At 38.7% G+C, this 22,451-nt stretch overlaps 1 protein-coding gene across 2 annotated transcripts in view; it reads left to right on the top strand.

Annotated features, from left to right (window-relative positions):
• The window catches only part of kalrna (kalirin RhoGEF kinase a), a 165,833-nt gene that overhangs the window by 34,157 nt on the left and 109,225 nt on the right, over positions 1 to 22,451 (top strand). For both annotated transcript variants that reach the window (XM_088083542.1, XM_088083541.1), the window contains exons 2-4: positions 12,254 to 12,328; positions 17,888 to 18,002; positions 20,314 to 20,506. In XM_088083542.1, coding sequence (XP_087939668.1) covers positions 12,254 to 12,328; positions 17,888 to 18,002; positions 20,314 to 20,506 — 383 coding nt within the window. The remainder of the gene's footprint in view (positions 1 to 12,253; positions 12,329 to 17,887; positions 18,003 to 20,313; positions 20,507 to 22,451) is intronic.

The following is a 22,451-nucleotide window of genomic DNA, read 5'->3' as shown; positions in this document are numbered from 1 at the left end:
TCAAAATATTGTGGTATTATTTTCAAGCCGTATTGCCCAGCCTTGACGCATGGCAGTTTGGCTTTGCATTAAGCTATTAAACTGCGTATGTTTGGTTGTTATTCAAAAGTAGATGATTCATCAGGCTCCTGATCAGGCTCCTGTGACCTTTTTAAATTCTGGCTTCAGTTGTGCCGATCCAGGAAATGAGCCTCTCTCGTCTTGAATAAAGTACGTCGTACATACAGTGATTTATACAGCTTTAATAACTGAAACGGTCGTCTGTTGGCTGTCTGAGCACCCTCAGTGTCACCTTCACCGTCTCGGCGAAAGCTTTCTCTCACTGGCTGACGTGAACAGAACTTAAAACTGGAAGCATCTGACTTGCTTATCTCAGACCCCCAACTGCATCATGGGTGCATTTCAATGATGGTAGCAGTCCTTCCTGTAAGGCTGGGTCATCGTTTGGTTCCTGTGTGCTGCTTCTGGCAGTGTTAATGGTTCCAGCAGGAGAACATGTTGACCTTTAACATCTACACGTCTGGAAACACTGAACACCAGTTATGTCTCTTTGCGTGTGTGTGTGTGTGTGTGTGTGTGTGTGTGTGTGTGAGTGCGTGTGAGCATATTGTGACCTTATCCCTGGAGTTATACATAAGAATAGACATAGATAAAATGGATGTGACATCACTTCCTGGCTGTGTGACCTTGTTATGACAAAAGAAGCACACTGTACATACCACAGTACATTCATGGTTTACTGCTTTTTTCCTGTGGTTCAGTGGGATTAAACATTTCTGTAATGTCTGTCGTTGTGACATGTATGTTCATATCCTACCAGGCCCAAATGAATAATAATAATAATAATAATCATAATAATCATAATAATCATAATAATAATAATAATAATAATAATACATTTTCTTTATATAGCACTTTAAAAACAGTGCTTTGATTTGAATAATGCTGAACGAAGGCCAGACAAAATTTGAAGTAGAATTAAACTGGAGAGACAATTGCAAAACAAAAATAACAATAACAACCCATGCCCTTTAGAGTAAATACAATTCAAAGAATATTAGCAGTAAACACAGTAGTAATTGTACTAATAATAGAGTTAAACGTGATTAAGAGAGAGTAAAAAAATGAATTTAAAGATGATTTAAACACAAACTAAAATAGATGAATTAAATAATATATATATATATATATATTATAATTTTAATAAACCCATTAAGACAGCAGCATATGTATTAACCAGTCAGATAGACCTATGTACATAGAGCGCATGGTACACACACCTGCACACGCACACACACACACACACACACACACACACACACACACACACACACACACACACACAAACTTAACAAAGAACGAGACATCAGAGCAACATTTATTCCCACTACCAAATGAAAAAAACATGAACACTGAAAAACTTCTAAGGACTGCTTTGTGTGTGTGTGTGTCTGTGTGTGTGTGTGTGTGTGTGTGTCTGTGTGTGTGTGTGTGTGTGTGTGTGTGCGTGCGTGCGTGCGTGTGTGTTTGTGTGACTGGTTGGTTCGGTCACAGTGGTTTTTGTGTATCCTTACTTCTTTGAAATACTGTAAGGCACTAAATCAGTGATCACAAAGACATGTGTGTCTCTGTGTGTGTGCTTCAGTGTTTTTCCCTTGTAGAAACAGCTCCAGTACCTCTCTTTACACTACATTAACTTCCTGAGGTTGTTTTTTTCAGCAGTTTTCGGAGCTCATTTCTCATATCAATGTGTGAAACATCTTGTTGCACTATGTACCCTTTCATACCTTTTATATCCATCCATCCATCCATCCAGGTATCTCATATGACTGTTTTACATTATCTCCACAAAAGAAAGAACAGGCCACCCGGCAGCTAAAAACAGTGCGCCTCACTTCACCGCTGCTTGGCGTGTCTTGGGGATTAGACTTAGAATGTAATGAGCGACAGAAAAAATAATGCTATATTTCAGAATACAGCTTTCTGTCAGCAGTTCACTAGACCTAGAGAAGCATCGCTAAAGAAGTGTTGCCAGCAAAACCTTTGTTTCCTATGGTACAGCTCTTCTCCTGCAAATGCATGATGCGTTTTTTCTAGCGGTTTTTGGGCGCGTATAAAAGTTAAACTACTTTCAACTTTTCCGCTCGAGGTGCGAAGTCGCACCGCTCATCAATATCACTTTTGGCCATGTGCAAGCAGTATGCACGCGCAGCCCCGCTCCACAGGCGCTCCCAGCTGTTTTTCCAGATACTCTTCCAAGGTGTTTTTGGAGCGGTTGCACCATGCGTCTCTGTGTGATCACCCCTTAAGGGATCTCTTTCCCCATCAAATAGGATTAGTCCAATCTATAATCACACTTTGAAATGGTGTTAATGTGAAACTTTTGGAGGTGTTGACCTCGACTACCTCACATTGGAGAGTGAAAACCTTTTTATTAGATGCTTTACCCTGGTAATATTTACAGATTATATACATATACATTAGAATTTTCGAACATTTACTTGAATTTAGGAGAGAAACAGGGACCAAGAACCAAAGATTCAATTCGAATTTACTGTTATCTATAGTGTATAGTCATTTAATCACATTTTAGTTAGCACGAGCAGACAACAGGCCATAACCTCTGAAACCTTACTTTTGATATTGACAAAATCAATTATTTTTTGAGAAAATTCATTTTTGGGGAAAATTGTTCTGATTATGATGTTTACATGACATACTATATTATTATTCTGATTAGGTTGTAATTGTGATTATTCGTGAAATAAAAGGCTTGAAGTTGACTTCCATGTGATGCCTGCTCCACACACTCAGAGGCAGTGTTTTTATAAAAGTGGAGTTTGCAGACTGTGACCTGCCCCCGGCTCCAGTGGGTGTGTGTGATGACTGAAGCAGGCTTAATTTGAATTCATTACTTTCAACCCTTGCTAGCATGTAAATGAGTCAGCCATTCATGGTTATTAGAGGTTTATTCACTGAGCGTTTTCATGCTAACAAGCTGCTGCAGAGTGACGCGCGGAGACGGCTGTTTTTATGCTGGTTGCCAGGCAACACTTGCTTAGTCTGAGGACTTAAAAACCAGAGTAGACATCTCTGATGGTACTTCAGTCTTTCCCATTTCCTTAGGTATTGTGTTTTTATTCTTCACGACCAAATCTGTGTGCACTTTCTTCAATTTTTCTGGCAGTTTGTTGTTACACAGGTCTCATGTAGCTAGTATGTATCCACTCACAAATTTTGGGAATGAACACAAGTTGTAAAGAAAACATTGTTGTTAAATTATGTAGACTAAGGCTTTTCTTGCATGCTTCTTCTGTATCAGACATAGTGAAGTAACTGACATGACTTTTTAAGAAACATTACCCCTTGACCCTTGATATTAGTTTAATTGACTTTTAGCTTCTCAGCTGTCACCATGGAGCAGCTCCATGGTTTCAGCTAAACATTCTGTTGCCAGTAGCAACTGTTGCTAATACAGTTCCATAACAGTTTCACTGACATCAGGTGCATTTAAATGGACTTATATATTCTACTAATAAACATATTAACAGGCATGATCAGCATGATCTATATTGATTTTGAATGGTATCGACATATAAGAATGTAGTCGTAGATATATTTGTAGAATTTTTCAAAATAAGAATAAAATCACCCCAAGAGGGAAATTTTTCTGGAACTCAATTGGCAAAAAACATGGCTTTTATCTCGTAAATTTTGTATTCCTCACACAGTCAAAGATGTTCTCAACATTAAACTCTATAATTTCCAGATGTGCAGATGACAATAACTCTTGTTCTCTCACTAGCAACTACTACCAGAACTTCCGCGTCAACTGAAAATTGTCAGCGGGACAGATTCGTCACTCGATATATCACTCGCTACTGGTCAATTTCCAACTAGAATTTGAATTACAAGGGCTAAATGAATGACATAAAAATAAATAAATAAATAATAAATTTTAAAAAGGCCAATTCTGTATTTTATTGGTCCTTTATAACAATTCAGTCATCACAAATAATCCTATTTTTCCACCAGCATTTTGGTCTCATTTGAATGTCCTGTTGCTCATAGCAACCATTATTGATTTCATGGCTGCTGGGGAAGCTTCTGGTTCTGGCTTCAACAATACGACTAGAACAACCAGACTCAGTCAGTCCGACATTTGCTGGTGGAATTAAATCTCACTCTTGTACGGATGACAGAGAGTTCAACTGAACACACACAAAAAAACACCCACACACACATTAAAGTCTTCTTCCATCAGTGTACCAATGGTTAGCAGATGTCCCCACTGGTTTGTGGATGATGTCAGCCTCAGTGTAAAGGCACACACACACACACACACACACACACACACACACACACACACACACAGAAGGTGCTCTGCCTTATTCCAGGGCAGTGTGGCAGCAAAAATGAAGACTGTCGAACCATTCAGGTTTTCCTCTGTCTGAGGACTTTTTGTTGGCTATAGGATGAGTCTTCCTCCTCTGTGTGTGAATGTGTGTGTGTGTGGAGTCAATTCAATGGCCCCAGGTTGTTCAGTCTGGTGCGTTTAACCAGCCATATGCTGCTGTAATCACTGCTGTATTGCTACTGTACAAACACACACTGAGTATGCATATGCGGTGAACATCGCTGATGGAGAAAACACATGTTGGATCAAAGGTGTGTGTGTGTGAGAGAGAGAGAGAAAGCAAAGAGGAGGACAAGCCAAGTAGGAACAAAAACATGCATGGCAGTTATTTTAATACTCAAGAGCCAAACTATAGTTTGAACGCTTTAAAAATGAATTGAGAAAGCTCAAATGTTCGCGCTGTTCTTTTCATAATTAAAAATATGTTTTATGTGTGTTTAAGAAGACAGAGAGATGAAAGGAAACTCAACATGTTCTGTCTTTATTTCAATTCTCTCGGCTCACGCAGACGCTTTTAATCTTGATGTTACATCCTCTGCTTTCTTATGATCACAAGAATAAGAAATTACGCAAATCATCTTGTGTCCATGAGGATGCTGATTTATTTATTTATCATACGGGAGCAGGCGTTGGGTTGGCCACCGTTCTGTAATGCAAATGTGATCGTATAAAAGGGCTACTTTTCTCTATATAAACAGAGCCACCTGTAAACACCTTCAACTTACATCTTCACCACATCCTGCTGACTGTATAGAAACACCATCACGTCTGTCTAATACATCTAACACACTCAGCACTTCATGAAAGATCACCATATCCTTTTTCCAGACCTCTGAATTGCTGCCTTCATTTCAGATTTTTCAGAAGTTCAAATAGGTCAGGACTCATTAGAGGCTGTTTTCCAAGTTGGAAAAACACCCAAGTGATCTATGCAGAGCGTCGTAGGCAGGATTAGGAATGGCATTTTAATGTGGACAGAAAGGACAGACAGAAAAGACAACAGAAAAAAAATGCTCTTGTTATGGCTATACAGGTTGTGACAACTCTTAAATTGTCATATTTATTTGATGCAATTGAAAAACTTTAAATTAACCGCTACCTAAGCTTCTTTGTTGACTACAAAATTAGACTGGAAAGATACATTACTTGCCACTGTTTCAGTGTGAATATCAGGTGAGGATGTTAATAGATGCAGATCCTCAGGATCTTCTTATTCATTGTTTGTATGTGTATATACAAAAAGTAATGCACCCGAATTCGTATATAACCGACTTAATCACGAAGGCTCGTATCTCATGTAAAACTAAGTGAACTTTGAGTTTTTTAAGGTATGCTATTGCGTAAGGTTAAGTATGTAACTTCACGTTCAGTACATAATATGACAACAGCCAACCATGCTGCTTTTCCTAAACATGAGGACGTACTGAAATCATACACCATGGAGCTGTGATCAGAGCAAATGTGTTGCCCTCTGATTCTCCCCTGTCTCCACTCCTCTTTACCACATCTTAAAAGTTTGAGTTTTGCCCAAGCAGTTAAAGATATACTATGCAGGATTTTCCTCAAAAAAACCCCAAAACAACACAAACGGGGCGCCCTGTAGCTCACCTGGTAGAGCAGGCCCCCCATGTACAAAGGCTGGTTCAGAGTGCTCAAGTGCGATCTTATCAAAACAAGGCAAGAAAAGCCCCCAAAATAGTCTTAAAAAAAACAAACAAAAAAGCAACGTATAGACTCATCCAGGAGTGATTCTTCCTAATCATCACTTATGACCAACTGGAGGTGTGTGGCGCTGTGTTTATCTGCAGAGAACCAACTCGGAGCCGTTTACACTGCAATTGCTCTTGCATGAAATGTATAACTTTTGTTGCGGTTTGGCCTTTCGTTCACACAACAAAAGATTATAATCTGAAACCGGGTCCCAGATTATACTCTTTCTGTCGCTGTGTAAACTGGCAACATGCAGATCCTGTGAGAACAGTGACATCATAGCCGCACTTTGTGCATAAGCGCATTTTTCTTCTATGTCATGCCATTACAAAGTTACACCGCCAACTACTGGCCTGGCATGCATACTACAGCGTCTTTTGTTGTTTTTGCAGATCTTCGTACATGAGGATCGTTTTCACAATGTTTTAATTTGAAAGCAGATTTTTTGCGCAGATTAAAACACAAATGAAAGACTTTTTTAGCAGGGCCATTCTCATCTAAACATGGCCTAAATGTTTTAATGCTTTGTTTAGGATTCCCATTGGTTTCAGCATAGCTGCAGCTGTTCGTCCTGGGGTCCAAACTCTGGTTTGGTCTAAATAAACCTTTAATTCACTGAGTTAGATATGAAAATATGCTGACTCAACACACTGTTTGTTTTGCAAATGTATCTCTACTGCCTGCTGGCAGCCACTCTCACTTTTTTCTTTGGATGAACGCCATTTAATTAGCAAAATAAAAATGACAAAAAACGCCTCCAAAACGAACTGCCAATGTACTTGGCCAGTCTGTGATAAATGATAAATTCAACCATGTGATCAACCCTATTATAAAGCATATTTAGAAAGTGATGAGTTAATATCAACAGCAGCTGAATGCATCAACATTATTTTATAGCATCTAACGAACAGAGCAGATCATCACGGAGCTCCTGCTGTCACAATTCTGCATGAGTGACAGAGTGATGGCTGGCGGAGGCTGATAACTAACACCATATTATGCACAGCTGATGCTAAAAGTTCAGACTGAATAAATGCAGTGAGAATGTTGCTGTTATTACTTTTATTTACGGGAGACTAACAATAAAAAATGACTTTACAGACGGTCAGGATTGTCCTAAGTCCAATCACAAGCACATTTTGACCTCGATAACTACATTTTGACTTGGTGAAGAGAAATCTTTCACCTCCTGTCTGAGCCTCAGAGCCATCTGAGCCATCAGAATCTATCAGACATGTTTGGAGCTAAATGACGATGGGACAACTGTGAAAGTCATCAAACTAAATGTACGAGTCCTTCCACATTCGGATGGAATTTTAATTAAAAAATGTATTCAGATGTTCTCTGTATCACTTTCTCTCTGCAATTTACTTTTTCCTTTCAGTTGATGGATTATTGACACTGTCACGGACACTGAGGAGAGTGACTCTGTGTGTGTGTGCGTGTGTGTTGGCATTGTACGTTTTTGCAAATCACAGGTACGTTAAACATCTATGATATAACATTGTGGATACATTGAAACTAGATATATTTTTTATTATTAATTATTTTTGCCTTAATACAGTACAGCTGAAGAATGAAAGGAAAGGGGATGACAGGCAGCGAAGGGCTGCAGGCTGGAATCGAACCCAGCCCGCTGAAAGGACTCGGCCTTTATGGGGTGCACACTCGACCTGTTGAGCTAGAGGTCGTCCGTGAAACCATATTTCTTTGCATTTCAACAACACTGTGGTTAACATTTGGTGATATTTAGGCACTAAAACCACTTGGTTATGGCTAGAAAAAGATCATATTTTGGTTTTAGATGCTTTTTTTTGGTAGCACAATCCAGCTAGACAAACAGCAACAGGTTACTAAAAAGCAGCCGCTTTTGGTGGCACTGTCTCTGCTGTAAACACAGCTATGTCTAGGTAAAGAAAACTACACTTTTTGGTGGCGTTATACCCCGTAGAAAGCAAATGGTCACTAATAAACGCCCTCAATAAGTGCCTGAAAAGCCGCTGAAAACACGGCAGTGACTCACTAAAGAACAAGTGTTTTTTGTTTGGTTTTTGGTCTTGAACAGTGGTCTGCAGCTTGGCAGATGGCCAACCCCTCCACCTCGAGATGACAAAGTCAGCTCATAAACTACATCACTTTAGAAACGTTAATTTGATCCATGTGAAATGTACAAATGCAACGTGTGGCAGGTTTTTCGACTTGCGACGTAGCTAGTGTGTGTGTATGTGTACGTGGAAATGTTTTTGTGGCGACAAAATGTATTCACACAGTCACATTGTGGGGCCTTTCTTCCCATCTTGGGGAAAAACTGGTCCCCACAGTGTAAACCCTTATATTTTATGAGCGAGTTTTGGTTTTTGGTTGGGATTAAAGTGGGGGTTATATAGGGGTTTTGGTTAAGTTTAGGATAAAAAAATCCTTAGGGGATGAATGTAACTCAAAGTAATGTTCTCCTAAGTGGCAAAACCGACTCTGTGTGTGTGTGTGTGTGTGTGTGTGTGTGTGTGTGTGTGTGTGTGTGTGTGTGTGTGTGTGTGTGTGTGCATTTTGTGCCTTTCTGCTTTGTGTCTGACTTTAGCGACAGTTGAACCCATTTGCATAATCCTCTTTATCTCCTGGTTCTTGGTGAGAAACAGTTACAGAGAACTAAAGCAGTAAAGAACAATTAGCTATAATGATTAACTGTAAAGGTAAAATAAAGTTTGATCATTAGGACTGTAGGCAGTTTCGGCTTTCAATACCTACACATTCATTTTTTTTCCTAATAAACATTTGATTTATTCAATAGAATTGGAAATCTGTTGAACCTTTAATAGGAAAAAATATAGGAAAATACATCAAATATATAAAATACAATACAATTTTTACAATTTTGATGTACAATATACATCAAAATTGCCTTTAAGTGGAACCCCCCCCCTCCCTTTTTCCGAGTACACTTGTTTCAAAATTATCTATGAGCTACAGTTCGGAAAACGGCGCTGCAGACTGACACTGCTGCCTCAAGGACTGAGCAGGGATTGGCAGAGCAGTGGGGCAGATCTCTGCTCCCAGCCGGAGAACGAGTAGCTTTTTTTGGGTGCAGAGCTCTCCGCCTCCTGCTAGAGCTCTGACTGCAGGTCAAATGTGTCCAGGAAGCTGGACCTTGGTCTGTCTGCGTTGGGCCACGCTGCTGTGTGATGTAGGGGTATCAGTATTAAATTAAGGCTGTTTCATAACTGGTTAATAACTCCTTGTAGTTGCTTTAAATAGAGGTCCACCTCCATGTTTTGGTACAGTTTTGTTCACACTTGATGCGTACTGTACTGTACACATGAATGTCCTCGAGAACCCTTGTCATTTGGAATTGGGCACAGATCTGCGTTCTGTGCCAAATTACACAGTGTTCACACGAATCAAACAAGCAGGATTTGAGCCCCCTAACGAAAACCAAACATTATCACCTTTAAAATCATATCATGATTAGCTCAGAGGAGTTCTGTGAGTCTTTATGGTTCCTCTCAGGAACAGAACCTCCTTTGGTGAGCAGAAAACACTGCAGAGCTGCAGCCAAACCCCACTCTGACTCACCATTACAAAGAAAAAAGGGTGTGTGTGCATGAGTGTGTTTGTCCAGAAACAAGACTGACAGCTTCCTGTATGTGTTGAAATGACAAAAGCTGTTTCCTCTCAACAATAATGGACAAATGAGTCTCACTCACTCACCGGCCCATCCACACACGCACTCATTTCCTCTGCTGTGTGTGTTATGCTCTTTGAGAAAAGGCTGCTGATGTTGGCAGCACACTCTTCTTAATGTTCATTCCTTCATTTTTTGGATCACAAACAGTTTTTCTATGCAAATCATTTAGATTTTGATATAAAGACACATAAATACAGAATCATCTGCTCTGGGCTGGTGTGTCTAACCCCCCAGCTTTGTCTCCATCACAGGAACATTGTGAAATTGTTGGAAGAAACCACGAGCTCGCTGAGACAGCTTTTTGTGGTTTTGCAGATCCATTCATTAACATGATCAGTCAAAGCGAAGAGACACTGATTTGTTTCTAAATAGAGTGTACTGTGTTTAGCTCACACTGTGCTCAAAGAGGAGCAGACCGTTGGTACAGTTCATGTATGTGCAGATTTGAAAATAAGAAAGCTGTTTTTTCTGCCTGATTTTGATCAGTACAGGAGTGAATGAATCAGTCAGCACTTGTCATTGTGTGCAGGTATTTTAATATTTCCACGTTTACTGTCTATTTTTTCTGTTTAATTGTGGTTGTCTGAACTTTTCTTATGCTGCTGTCTTATCTCCCTTGAAAAAGGGATTGTTGATCTCAGTGGGACATAGTTAAACTTGCTCCTATTTGTATCCAAATGTGCACTTACCTGTCACACAGTCTTACAAGGAGCACATTTTGTAAAAATGAAGCAAAATGTATTTCACCCACAAAATTACTCACCGTGTGTGTCGATGAAAAATGAAGAATCTGAAAAAGATTCCCACAATTACGATAATCATTTCGACCATAATCACGCAGTCCTAATGTTCTCCTGATCCCTTGTGGCAATTACGTGCATGTCTAGCTATCTAGATTCAATCCAGAGTGTGTCAGACCAGTACGGCTCATTACAGGTCAATTTCCTGTTCACACTTGGCAGCAGTTTGCAGTCTAGATATCTAATTAGCTGCAGCACATTAAACAGCATGTAAACATACCTGAAGTGTCACCAAGGTGTTCCTGCCAGCCACTGTCGAGAGTACATTTAAAAACACATTTTTGACCACAGAAGTGACAACCAGATGTGATTTCAGTCGGATTTTAAAACTACACAGCATGCATTTGGAAATAAGAAGCACAAATGTACACATATTTTGTTCTTAAGGAGATAAACATAGTAAAAACATTGGTGTAGTCCTTTAAATAGCACAGAGCCACCTGCAGCTGGATTTAGTCCCTGTGTTTAGTGTAGGTTAAACTGCTCCATCAGGTTTAAATCAATACTGTTTCTGTAAACCACTGCTGCGCTGTTACATGAGCCAACATAAAACTGATCAATTAGATCATTAACCTTGAACGACATCAATGATCGTGACTAATCGCTCAGTTGCTGAATTGTGGACAGTTCTGATTGGACACGTGTGCCGAGAGACGACCTCTGAATGTGGCTGCTCCCAGTGCATCATTCACACGTCGGCTAAAAAGCTGTTCACTTGGGATCAAATCACCCAAGGCGGATTTGAAATTTGTCAAAAACTACAAAAAAACTCAACAAAAAACCCCCGCATATAAAGACATTCTCACACGTTTCCAACCTGAAAACGAGGGATTTGGACATTAAAAATTGGCCCCTTCAGCCTCTCTTTTTGTGTTGTCCCTTTTTACGTATCATGAATATAAAAGAGGTTTGTGTTGATGTCAGCACTTTAAAACGTGGAATTGACTTTTCTCTGCCTCTTTCGGTGTCCTGAGATAGATTTTGCCGACTTAGCAATCTCACCATGGAATGTTCTTGGAATGTGTGTGTGTGTGTGTGTGTGTGTGTGTGTGTGTGTGTGTGTGTGTGTGTGTGTGTGTGTGTGTGTGTGTGTGTGTGTGTGTGTGTTTGCAGCCAGGACAGTGTATCACATGCACATACACACAGCAGGACACAGACATTTGGGCTTGTTTTTTACTGAGAAAGAGAGAGAGAAAGAGGGGGCAGAGAGCAGCATTAATGAAAATGAGAGAGAGAGATTTTACATGGCAGACGGATGTCCAGATGAACTGAGAGGAAAGAAAGACAATAAGATGAGGGGAATGAAATCATAAAGAAATTATGATATTAAAAAAGGATGAAAAAAATGAAGATGAACTGTATTTTTTTTTTTCTTATTTCACCGCTGACAGTTGATTTTGTTTTCGTGAATGGAAAAATACTTCTAATTTTTACTGTGAACTGTTGAGAAAGGTGCAAAATGCTTTTAATGCCACTGAGTGTTTGCAGTATGTTAAACACAAAAGAGTACCTTTCGGAAAACTGTAAAAGCTACATATCTGTGTGTGTGGGTGTGTTCCTCCTCACAGGAATGTTGATCTGATAATGGGATTAATACTAAAAGCTCCAGCGACTGACTGTTTCTCTCTCTGCGTCTCTCTCCAGGGTCACTGAGGACTGAAGGCATCAAGGCGTCCGACGTTCTTCCTGTGTTAAAGGAGAAAGTCGCCTTTGTGTCAGGTGAGTGTCAGCCCATGTTGTCGTTGAATCACCAAAGCTTCTGTCAAAGACAGGAATCTGAGGTCATTTACGGTATCATGAGTTGCTTGAGATCCAAGGCACTGAGGTCATACAGAGCTTTATTAAAACACATCAGAAAGTGGAGCTACAGGGGCTGCACTCACAAAGGATCTTATCCTCTAAATTATGATAAATGTTCTTAACTTAGAGTTTCATGATAAGAGCTATTCACAAAACTGCTGAGAGTGACTTTTAGTAAAGAATGAAGAAAACTCATAACCTAAAAGATATTGGGTACATCAGTCGCTTAAATATTCATGCCATCTCTTTCAAGTTGAGCCTGACGATAAATCCGTCAGCTGATTTTATTGGTAGATATTGGCCCATCAGGGATATATTGGTATACGTTTTCCTGTGTTCACGATATGAATAGTTATAGTTTTTTTTTTAGTTTATATTAGTTTATTTTTAACAGAACATAATGCAGAAAAAGATTCCTAGAGTAAATTATAATTGTTAAGTTTCAAGATGGAGTTTACTATTTCAGTGCCCTGATGTCATTTTTGCTAATAAAGGTTATTGTTAAACTGTAAAATACTCTGCCTCCATTACAAAAGTTTTGCGCAATTATTTTATTACACTATTTAAGAGATAATTTCATTCTGACTCCCCAATAATATCCAAAATATTGATACTGGTGTTTTTTTTTTAACTCCCTAGTATAGGTATTGGTATCGCCTTCAAACATCCGTTATTGGTCGGGCTCTGCTTCCAACCACTAAGTGCAAAAAATGCTGCATTTAATAGGGTTTGTGTTGACCATATTCACAAGAAAAATACATATGAACGTCCCTCTCTTGTTGTACTCAAAGTTGCACATGGAAATTTTCATAGATCACCAAGTACACATCTTCGTGTACACGACTTCCCATGTCGTAAACATGAGTTTACGAATTTCAGTTGAATGCAGCAAAATAACCATAGCAGTCTAATGTGAGCTAAACTTTGGAAATCAGGCTAACCATTTATTAATTCAGACTGACAGCTGAAATATTCACCAGTGCTGTACATGGATTTTTTGTTTGAGTTGCGCAGTTGCGGATCTTTTAGATTAGCTTTTAAAAGTTATAGATGTATTATTCCAAAACATTGACCTGACAGCACATTACAGCAGCTGAATGACCTGATTTTGAGCTGGTCTCAGTGACTTAGAGGTCCTCTAATCTCTCTTAAACCTTTTTTTTGCAGCTAAAATGCCTTTTGAACTTCTCTTTAAAAACGTAGGACTCTCAGGGTTTGGACTAACACAGCCTTTTATTTTTAGGAGATTCAGACAACTCAGACAGCTAGGAGCTACTTTTAGCCTCAGGATGTTTTGTAAAAACAGCCCCAGGTTTCTGTACCTGTCAGTGTTCCTCCCTCTGCTCTGTGGACCCGCTCTGTCAAACTCCTCAAGGTCCTCGGTTTCATCCCAGACCATGACAAGTCTGCATACAGATGGGAGGTCTTACAGCTGGGTCTCCTGTGTAGTCACAACAACTTGTAGCTGAACACACTGTGGGTATGTCAGTGGATTCCCCCTCAGTGATCCCACTCATACTAAATGGGATTATGTCGGACATGAAAACCTTCAGGACTGCAGAAAAGATCATTGGTTCGGACCCCGACTTGCACACCTCCTGAGACCTCCTTCACACCCTGAACATGACTTATGTGAACTTCTTGCCTCTGACAGGCACTGCAGCCCACCGTGTGCCAAAACAAGCAGAGAAAGCAGACACATGAGCTGTTTCAATCCACAGGCCGTCACACTCACAAACACTCAGCCGTGTGATGTATTTTGATTCTGAACAAACAAGATGTACCATCACATGACCTCAGAAAATGATTGTTCCCCAAAGTATAAAAAATCTCAGTTTTCTTCCATTTTAAAAGTGCCCGTGAAATGAGAAGATCCGAAGCACAGATCACTAAAAATAAGAGTAGGACTACTAATGAATGTGTGACTCAGAGCTGAGAATAAAAGCAGAGTGATGCAAGTTCACAACAAAAGCACAAAAAGACTGTGTTTAAGGCCTTCATTAATCCAAAATTTTAGACTAGATCTGGAACCGACTATGGGGAAACCTACCTTGATCCAATGTGCTTAAATTATTTCCAGTATAGAGAACTGATCAGAAAGGGACACGAGGACAGTCACAATGGTTTGACATAAACTGGACAAATAAGAAACGCAATCTTTCTCATCTTATCTATTGCTATACTTTGTTGGCCATGAAAGCGGATAACAAGTCGGCATGGATCAACTCAGGCCCTACACCTCTTCATAACATACAACGTGTGAGCAAACTCTGTAGGACGGAGTGCGATCAAGTGTCCAGATACACTACAAGCGGCCAGATTTCAGCAAATCAAATGTATGTTTTAGTTAAAGAGGGGTGAAGTAATGTTAACAAAAACAATATTTTTGGTCTGTCTCGGTGTCCCTTGATTATCTTTTGGAAATTATCCCCATAAATGGCCAGTAGTAAAAAACTCTAACAAGGATCAAAACCCGACTTTGCTTAGTTTGTCTAGCTTCAATGTTGCACAGTAGTGTTTAATAGTTTACATGTTTTCATGACTGATATTTTATTTTTAAAAAAGTAGCTGAAATGATAAGTGTATTATTTGAGTAAGCAATCAACAGAAAATAAATAAGTAACTTTTTAAAAAAACAAACTTATTAAAAAAAAAACTACTCTCGAGTTCCATCTTAATAATTGTGATATTTGCTGCTTTCATTTGTCTGATGTGATGGTAAACTGATTATGCATGTTTTTGGAGAGTTAAGACATCAACTTGTGTTTTTGGAAATAGTAATTAATTGCATTTTCATTCAGTTTTGTATATCCCTGATATTTTATATACCACAAAATTATATGAGAAAATAAGAGAAATTCACTAGTTTCAGCCCTGACAATTTAAAAGCAAATCTGTCCTCTTTGTTTCCGATGAATCAAATCATGTGAACCCATAACACTAAACATAAATTTTACACCAATAAAGTCCTGGCAAATACAAATACCTTGGTATATTGCACTGCAGGCTCATACTACAATATTGGAAAGGGATAATTTGTTAGTGCTAGCAGCACAATATTTAATTTGCCTGGGTCCAGACCTTTGAGTCTACACACTCCACTGAATTGGAGATCACTTATTTCGATGGAAATGCTGTGTGCTGCTATAAGGCAAATATTGTAGTACTTGTTGTAGAAATGTGTACCAGCGAAAAAGCGGAACTCTGAATTAGAAAGAGAGAATGGGAAAGAGACCTAGAGACAGAAAGTGCGACAGAAAGAGAGAGAGCATGTAGGAGACAGTGCCAACAACAATCTGTCATCAAGATTCCTCCTTAGATTACAGCAGCGTGCTCCCTCCCAAATCACACACTCACCCACACACACACACACACACACACACACACACACACACACACACACACACACACACATGCGAACTGATTTTCCACGACTGAGTAGCAGTTTTATAAACAGTGCGGTTTGTGTTTCTTACATTAATCTAACCAAAACATCTCTACACACATAATTTATCACAGAGAGGGAGAGCGATAGTTTGTATTTCGGATGGCTTTCGGAGCCTTCGGAAAGTGTGTTTACTGGCTGATGTAGCTGTGATGGGAGTTATGTTACAGATACAGAGATATTAAAGCCATTAGTGTAAAGTAATGTGCAGATTAACACTGATACAGTCTACTGGGTGATAATGGAGTGACAGTGGTTGTAGTGTAGAGTGGTGTCTGCCCTGTAATTATAGTGCTTCAAAGGTACACTTCATCTGAAGATGTATTTTATATTAGATTTTTTGTTTTAATGTAGTCTACATGTCATGTAGTGCAGAACAAAAATAACATGTACATATTCTACTTTTGAGAAGGCTAATGCTGCAAAAAGTTTACAAAAGCATGCATGTCTAGACAGTAAATACCAGACACTGAACAGAAGAACATACACACTAGACGGTGCTCCCATGAACAATATAATAACACTAAATGATGTTTCATTTAAGAATCAAGCTAAAGAATAGCTTGACTTATTTTTTTATTACTAATATGGGTCACTACTACTACTACTACTATTATCACTAGGTAAGGCAAGGCAGCTTTATTTGTATAGCACATTTCACACAACAGGGCATTTCCAAGTGCTTTACAGAGCAATGAAATATAAAACATAACTAAGGATACAGATTTCCAATAAGAGTAAAGAGATAAGATATAAAAGGTAGCATTAATTACAAAATTATTTTCAAAAATTTAAAATAAAAATCACCATTAAAAATAGCAAAAAAGCAGACAAGAGGTGCAAAGATAAAATAATTATTTTTAAATGATTTTAAATCAAGTTTAAAATAAGTTTGTAATCATCACTGGGTGGAGTAGGCAGTGTAGAAAGCCTGCTATGCCTACTAATACTACTATTAAGACTACCACTAGTACGACTATTTGCTGCTACTGGCATTACTTCTACTACTGTTGCTAATAGTACTGCTAGCACTAGTACTCTTTCACTATTAGCACTATTACTGCAACCGCTGATACCACTACTGATACTTCAACTGCTGCATTTACTACTACCCTTACTACTATTAACGTACTACTACTATACAACTGCTACTAGGCCTACTACTGCAACCACGAATACTGCAACTACTTTCTTGCAACGAAGCTGTACTACTGCTCATTGTAATTAAGCAATCTGCCACAGTTTCTTCATGCCTTGTGGACTCCTGTTTTGAAGCCACAAGTCTGGCATATCAGCGATCTTGGAGTTTTAGAGCCAATAATGGCCATATTTGGAAAAGAGAGCGGAGGAAACTCTAACGCTAGCTACTAGCTTGGTTAGCATGGTGCATTTACAGCTTTGGTTAACTGTGATAATGCTACTGATATGTTTAGCCAGCAAAAACAGACTTAATACCATGAAAATAAAGTTATTACTGGAAAGACAAAATATCATTTCGTACAACTATAATAAAAAATGACCAAACTTATTGACTTTCATGAACTGAAAACACGCTAAATTAGCGACAGCCATGGCTATGTCTGCACTCTGTGAATCTAGGGTTGATGCGTTGTTATGTGACCTAACCAACTTTGTTGTTGTGCAACGGGTCAAGAGGTGACACGACCTATTACTCAAACTGGCTCTGCTAGTAATAATGTGCAACTTTAAACATTGATGAAATTTAAACAGGAGAGTTGTTTAAAAATTCCCCCCAGAACAGTTGTCATGAATGGGGAAATAAGCTATTGAGATCAAAGCTGGTTATTGTACTAGACTTTAAACATGTTTATTTCTGGGACTAAGTTTGACATTTTAACTCACTCCTAGAGTCAGCCTCAAGTGGCCATTAGAGGAACTACAGTTCACACTTTGACAGCTCTTATTTTCAGCCCTGGACGTTTCTGCTTGATAAAAACAAAAATACATATGCACTGCATACATGCTGTATGTGGCAATGTTAAACATCAAGTTCATTATTTGTATTTGTGCAGGTGGGCGAGACAAAAGAGGAGGACCAATCCTGACATTTCCTGCCAGGAGTAACCACGACCGAATAAAACAGGAAGACCTGAGGAGGCTGGTTACCTACCTGTCTACTGTTCCCAGGTACACACAATTCAATCGTACACAAGCAAATACACACACATACGCACATGTATATAGCAAGTGTATTCTTTTTTTTCAGATTAGATTTTATTAGGGGTCGACAGACTGGCGACAGACTGGCGGTTTATCTGGGCTAATATTCGGTATTTTGACAATTATCTGTATCTGCGGTTTATTTTATGATCACCGATAAAATTAATTAATTAAAAAGTGCAAAGAAAGTGTCACCATGGGAGGAACTTTTACATTTTAAAACCTCAGGGAGCTATTTTTATGTATCCATTTTTTATTTCAAATTTTCACGTTTTGTGTTGGAATTTGTTATATTCCAAATTTTAAATATTGACAGAAAGATTTTCATTTTTATTGTAAATGCATTATTGTAAATGCATCCAAGCATTATTGGCCATTGTAAATAAGCACTTTGTTACCTTTTATTAACCTTAATATTCAGGACAATAGCGTTTAGTTAACTAGACTTCCTATAAGGAAGAGGTGCAGGGTGAAGTGCATGTGGAGTGCTTCAGCGCAGTCCAGACTGCAGAGTCAGACTGGAGAATCAGTTCCTTTCTTCTCCATCACAGCAGCAGACTGAGAGCAGTGTTTGATTTGCATCAGCATGAAAGCTGCACTGTTTGCAGCAGACAGCAGCGAGTCTGTCACACTTGACTTCAAGTCCATTTATTCCTGCTGCTCCTCATCACAGTCTGAGGATGTTAGAAGGAAGGAATTAACTGTTCTAGAGAAAACTGATCAATAATCAGTCACAGTACAGCCCCTTTGACTCTCCTTGCAAGAAATGTATGATTTGGCTTTTCATACGCTGACTGAATCATCAGGCATCAGACTGTCCTTGAATGCATCAACAGACACAGTTTTTAACCTTGCTTGCAGCTGTATACAAAGACTAATGTCCATTTTAACACATTTAACAGCATTTACCTGGCTGACTGGAGCAAAATGATTAAATCAAACTAGCCTGAAATCTGTAGTATCATTTGATCCCTATCAGCCCTGCTCTGATTCTTCCTGCTAATTGAGCTGCTGTTTCCATGGCGACAAGTGGAGTTTGTGCTTCCCCGAGGCGGCCTATAATGGATGTGCTTTTGTTGAATTTATATTAATAGAGGTTGTGTGTGGAGGTGAAGTCATTTCAGTGTATTTTTACTCTCCAATCAGCAGCAGCCGAATTTAAAGCCCATTAGACTCCAGTATACACAGCTGGCTCTCTGCACTGGTTTCAGAGCAGCTTCTGGCTAACAGGAAATATAAAAATAACATTCACCAAGAACACAGATAACACTTTCTTGAACTTGAACTTTACCCTGCAGTATTAGACTTACATTTTTTAAAATTTACCCTTTATCTAATTTATTTGTTTACATATTTACAGACACTTATGTACAGCATGTTGCATACACTTTATACAACCCACATGTATACATAAATTGACATGCAACAAGCACAGCCAAGTCACCATCTGGAAGGCATTCTGGTGTCTACATATCACATTTATTTTGCATTTTAACGCTTTTCGTTGCTTTACTAATATATAATCTGTACTAAATATGAACAAAGTTATTACCAGATTAAATTGAGGTGAGATCAAAATGTCGAAACTACTCTTATGTCTTTCCTGTAAATATAAGGCCACGGCAAGCAGCAATTTGGGTTAGTTTAGCATAGTGGAGACTTCGGGAATTGCATAATTGCAAAAATAGTTATGCTTACCAAAACACATATTTAAAAAAAAATTGTATTCCAGAAAAAATACTTAATGCAAGCACACAGGCCTTACGGTATTGACTCAACTTACGACGCCTGGAATGGTGCCAGGCGGCTGCCCAACCATTTTCTAATTCACAAAAAAATAATTCACACTAAAAAAATCCTACAGCCCTAGAAATGTCTAAAAATCCTAGAAATGCGCTAAATATCCTAAAATTCTAGAAAAATCCTGAAAATGTCATAAGGTCCCATAGAAACATCTTAAAATCCTGAAAATGTCCTAGAATCCTAGAAACATCCTAAAACCCTTAAAACATGTATGGGGCTGCTGCGACTGCCCCCTGGCCTCCTGTCATTTTGCAGAAGTGTCCCCCCAAGCAATTTGAGTATCCCTGCTCTGCTGCTTCCTTGTAGATCAGTACAGTCTGATCAGACTTCACTGAAGGTTTCGTTTAGTAATTAGTTTGATGTAACAGTCTGTTAAGGATTAAGCAACATTAATTAATTTCTCTGTTAAGGATTTTCAAGATACCATGTTGTCTAAACGGCTCTATTGTCTTTCTCTCCCTGTCTCTCCCTTCAGTGAGGATGTATGTAAACGTGGTTTTACCGTCATTATTGACATGCGTGGATCTAAGTGGGAGCTGATCAAGCCTCTGCTGAAAACACTGCAGGAGTTTTTCCCAGCTGAGATCTGTGTGGCGCTCATCATCAAACCGGACAACTTCTGGCAGAAACAGAAGACAAACTTCGGCAGTGCAAAGTTCTCCTTTGAGGTCAGTGAGCGTCCTGGCTTTCTTTGATTGTTTCGTCCAACATACCATCACCTCAGATTCCATGTTTTTGGACAGTACTAATGTTCACCATAGATCAACATAAAAGGGTTGTGCGTTTTAGGATGAAATGAATGTAAAAGAATCTCAGCTTGTTTACATTTAGCTGCTAGCATTACGTGTTTGGTTTAGGTTAGCCTCAGTTTGCAAATTGTGTGACTTTTTTCTTTTTTTCTCTCGCATCAAAAAAACAAAACAAAAAAATCAACATTTTCTGTTTTCATACTGTACATGTGTCAGGGCCTACTTGGTTCAGATTAGCTAAGAGTTCAGTTTAGCCAATGAAAATATTTGGGTCAAGGTTCTCTTTTGCAGTTAAAAAAAAGTTTCTTATCACAAATACTGTGTACTACAAGTATATTTCCCAATAAATAAGGGTAACAACATGTAAATATGTGATTTTAAGGTGGCTGTGGTTCCCTAAGCACCCCACTAACTGTATCCATGACCGTTAGTTTAGCAGATGAAAGAGTTTTGTTTAGCCCAAACTAGTGCACTAGAATAAAAAGAGTAATGACAACGGAGGTTCAAAATGCCCGGGCGTCACGTGACTCATGGAGGCTTTGAAAAGTTCCAGAAGTGTCTGGCAGCCATTTGAATACATTATACAGAGAGACAAAACTCAGATTTTCTTAAATCTCTACAATCAGTGCTGTTATTGACTGCTTAAATAGCAGTCAATAACATCACTGACTTACAATATACACGGAGCACATTGTCTTTAATTTAATTATTATATTGTTTTTTAAAATAAAACTTGCTTATATTTGAAGATTAATGTTGACAGCCAGGGTTGGATTAGACTGATTAATCTCACACTCGAGAGATTCACACATTTCAGCAGCTCAAGAGTCAGAGGCAATAGAAAATAAGCAACCGAGTACCAAATAAGGGTTAAATATGATTGAAATGTAAAAAATAAAATATATTGTAAAACATAAAATATATAAAATAAATATATAAATATATATATATATATATATATATATATGTCCTTCTCTTGTGGTGTCCTCTCAGATAGTCTCCACCATGCTTTGCTGTGTTGCACATGGACGATCCAGGAGAGAAAAGGAAAAGGCTTGCAGAAGACAGGGAGCTGACACTCAGGATGAGGGTGCTGTCTTAGTGCAGGGAGTCTCCAGGCTCCATTAAATCCTGTGTAGCTCTTTTGCTGAAAGAGAGAGGGAGAAAAGGACAGGAGAGAGGGTTAAACATACCTTTATAGGCCTGGGAGGGATACCCCTTTGGGAGATGAGGCGTTTGCTCCCCAACTTCAGTTAAGAAACTTTGTTAGTTGTGTTAAGTTTGCGCTTCTCATAGTGAATTACATGCTTGGAAATTAGCTTTTGCTATGCTAACCTCAGCATTTGTCTATAGTGTTTCATATGATAGGTCTACAATTACTGATCCTTTTTTAATAATTTATCAGACTTTGATCCTTTGTCAACCTGCCCGTCCGTGTGTCCAAGCTTTTTCCTTCATTTAAAAAGGTCTAGGCTACTTCATTGTTCTATGCCGTCACACTACTGTTAATATAAGAGAGTGATTTTAATACAAAGCGTAAACCACTGCATGTGAATGCATGAATTCGTCAGATCTGCGCTCCAGAGGAGAGCCTTCATTAGGCTGTGTAATATAGCCCTCTACTGGATTGATACATTAATGAACTGCATTAAACTAAAGCCTTCTGCGTTTTTATAACCCGCTTCGAAATAGTTCCTCCAGCACCCAGTGCTCCTATTGTAAGTTACCAATATACAATAACAAGATTACATATATAACAACATAATAAAATATAATATATATATATATATATATATATATATATATATATATAGCGCATGAGAGAGTTGCCAATCTTGCCTTCTCCCAATGCCATATTTTGGTA

This window comes from Plectropomus leopardus, chromosome 10 (genome assembly GCF_026936395.1).
Source record: "Plectropomus leopardus strain MGB_pleo_1.0 chromosome 10, ASM2693639v1, whole genome shotgun sequence".
Lineage (NCBI taxonomy): Eukaryota > Metazoa > Chordata > Actinopteri > Perciformes > Serranidae > Plectropomus > Plectropomus leopardus.
The sequence above is the reverse complement of the archived record's forward strand: the minus strand, read 5'-3'. Positions and strand labels throughout refer to the sequence as shown.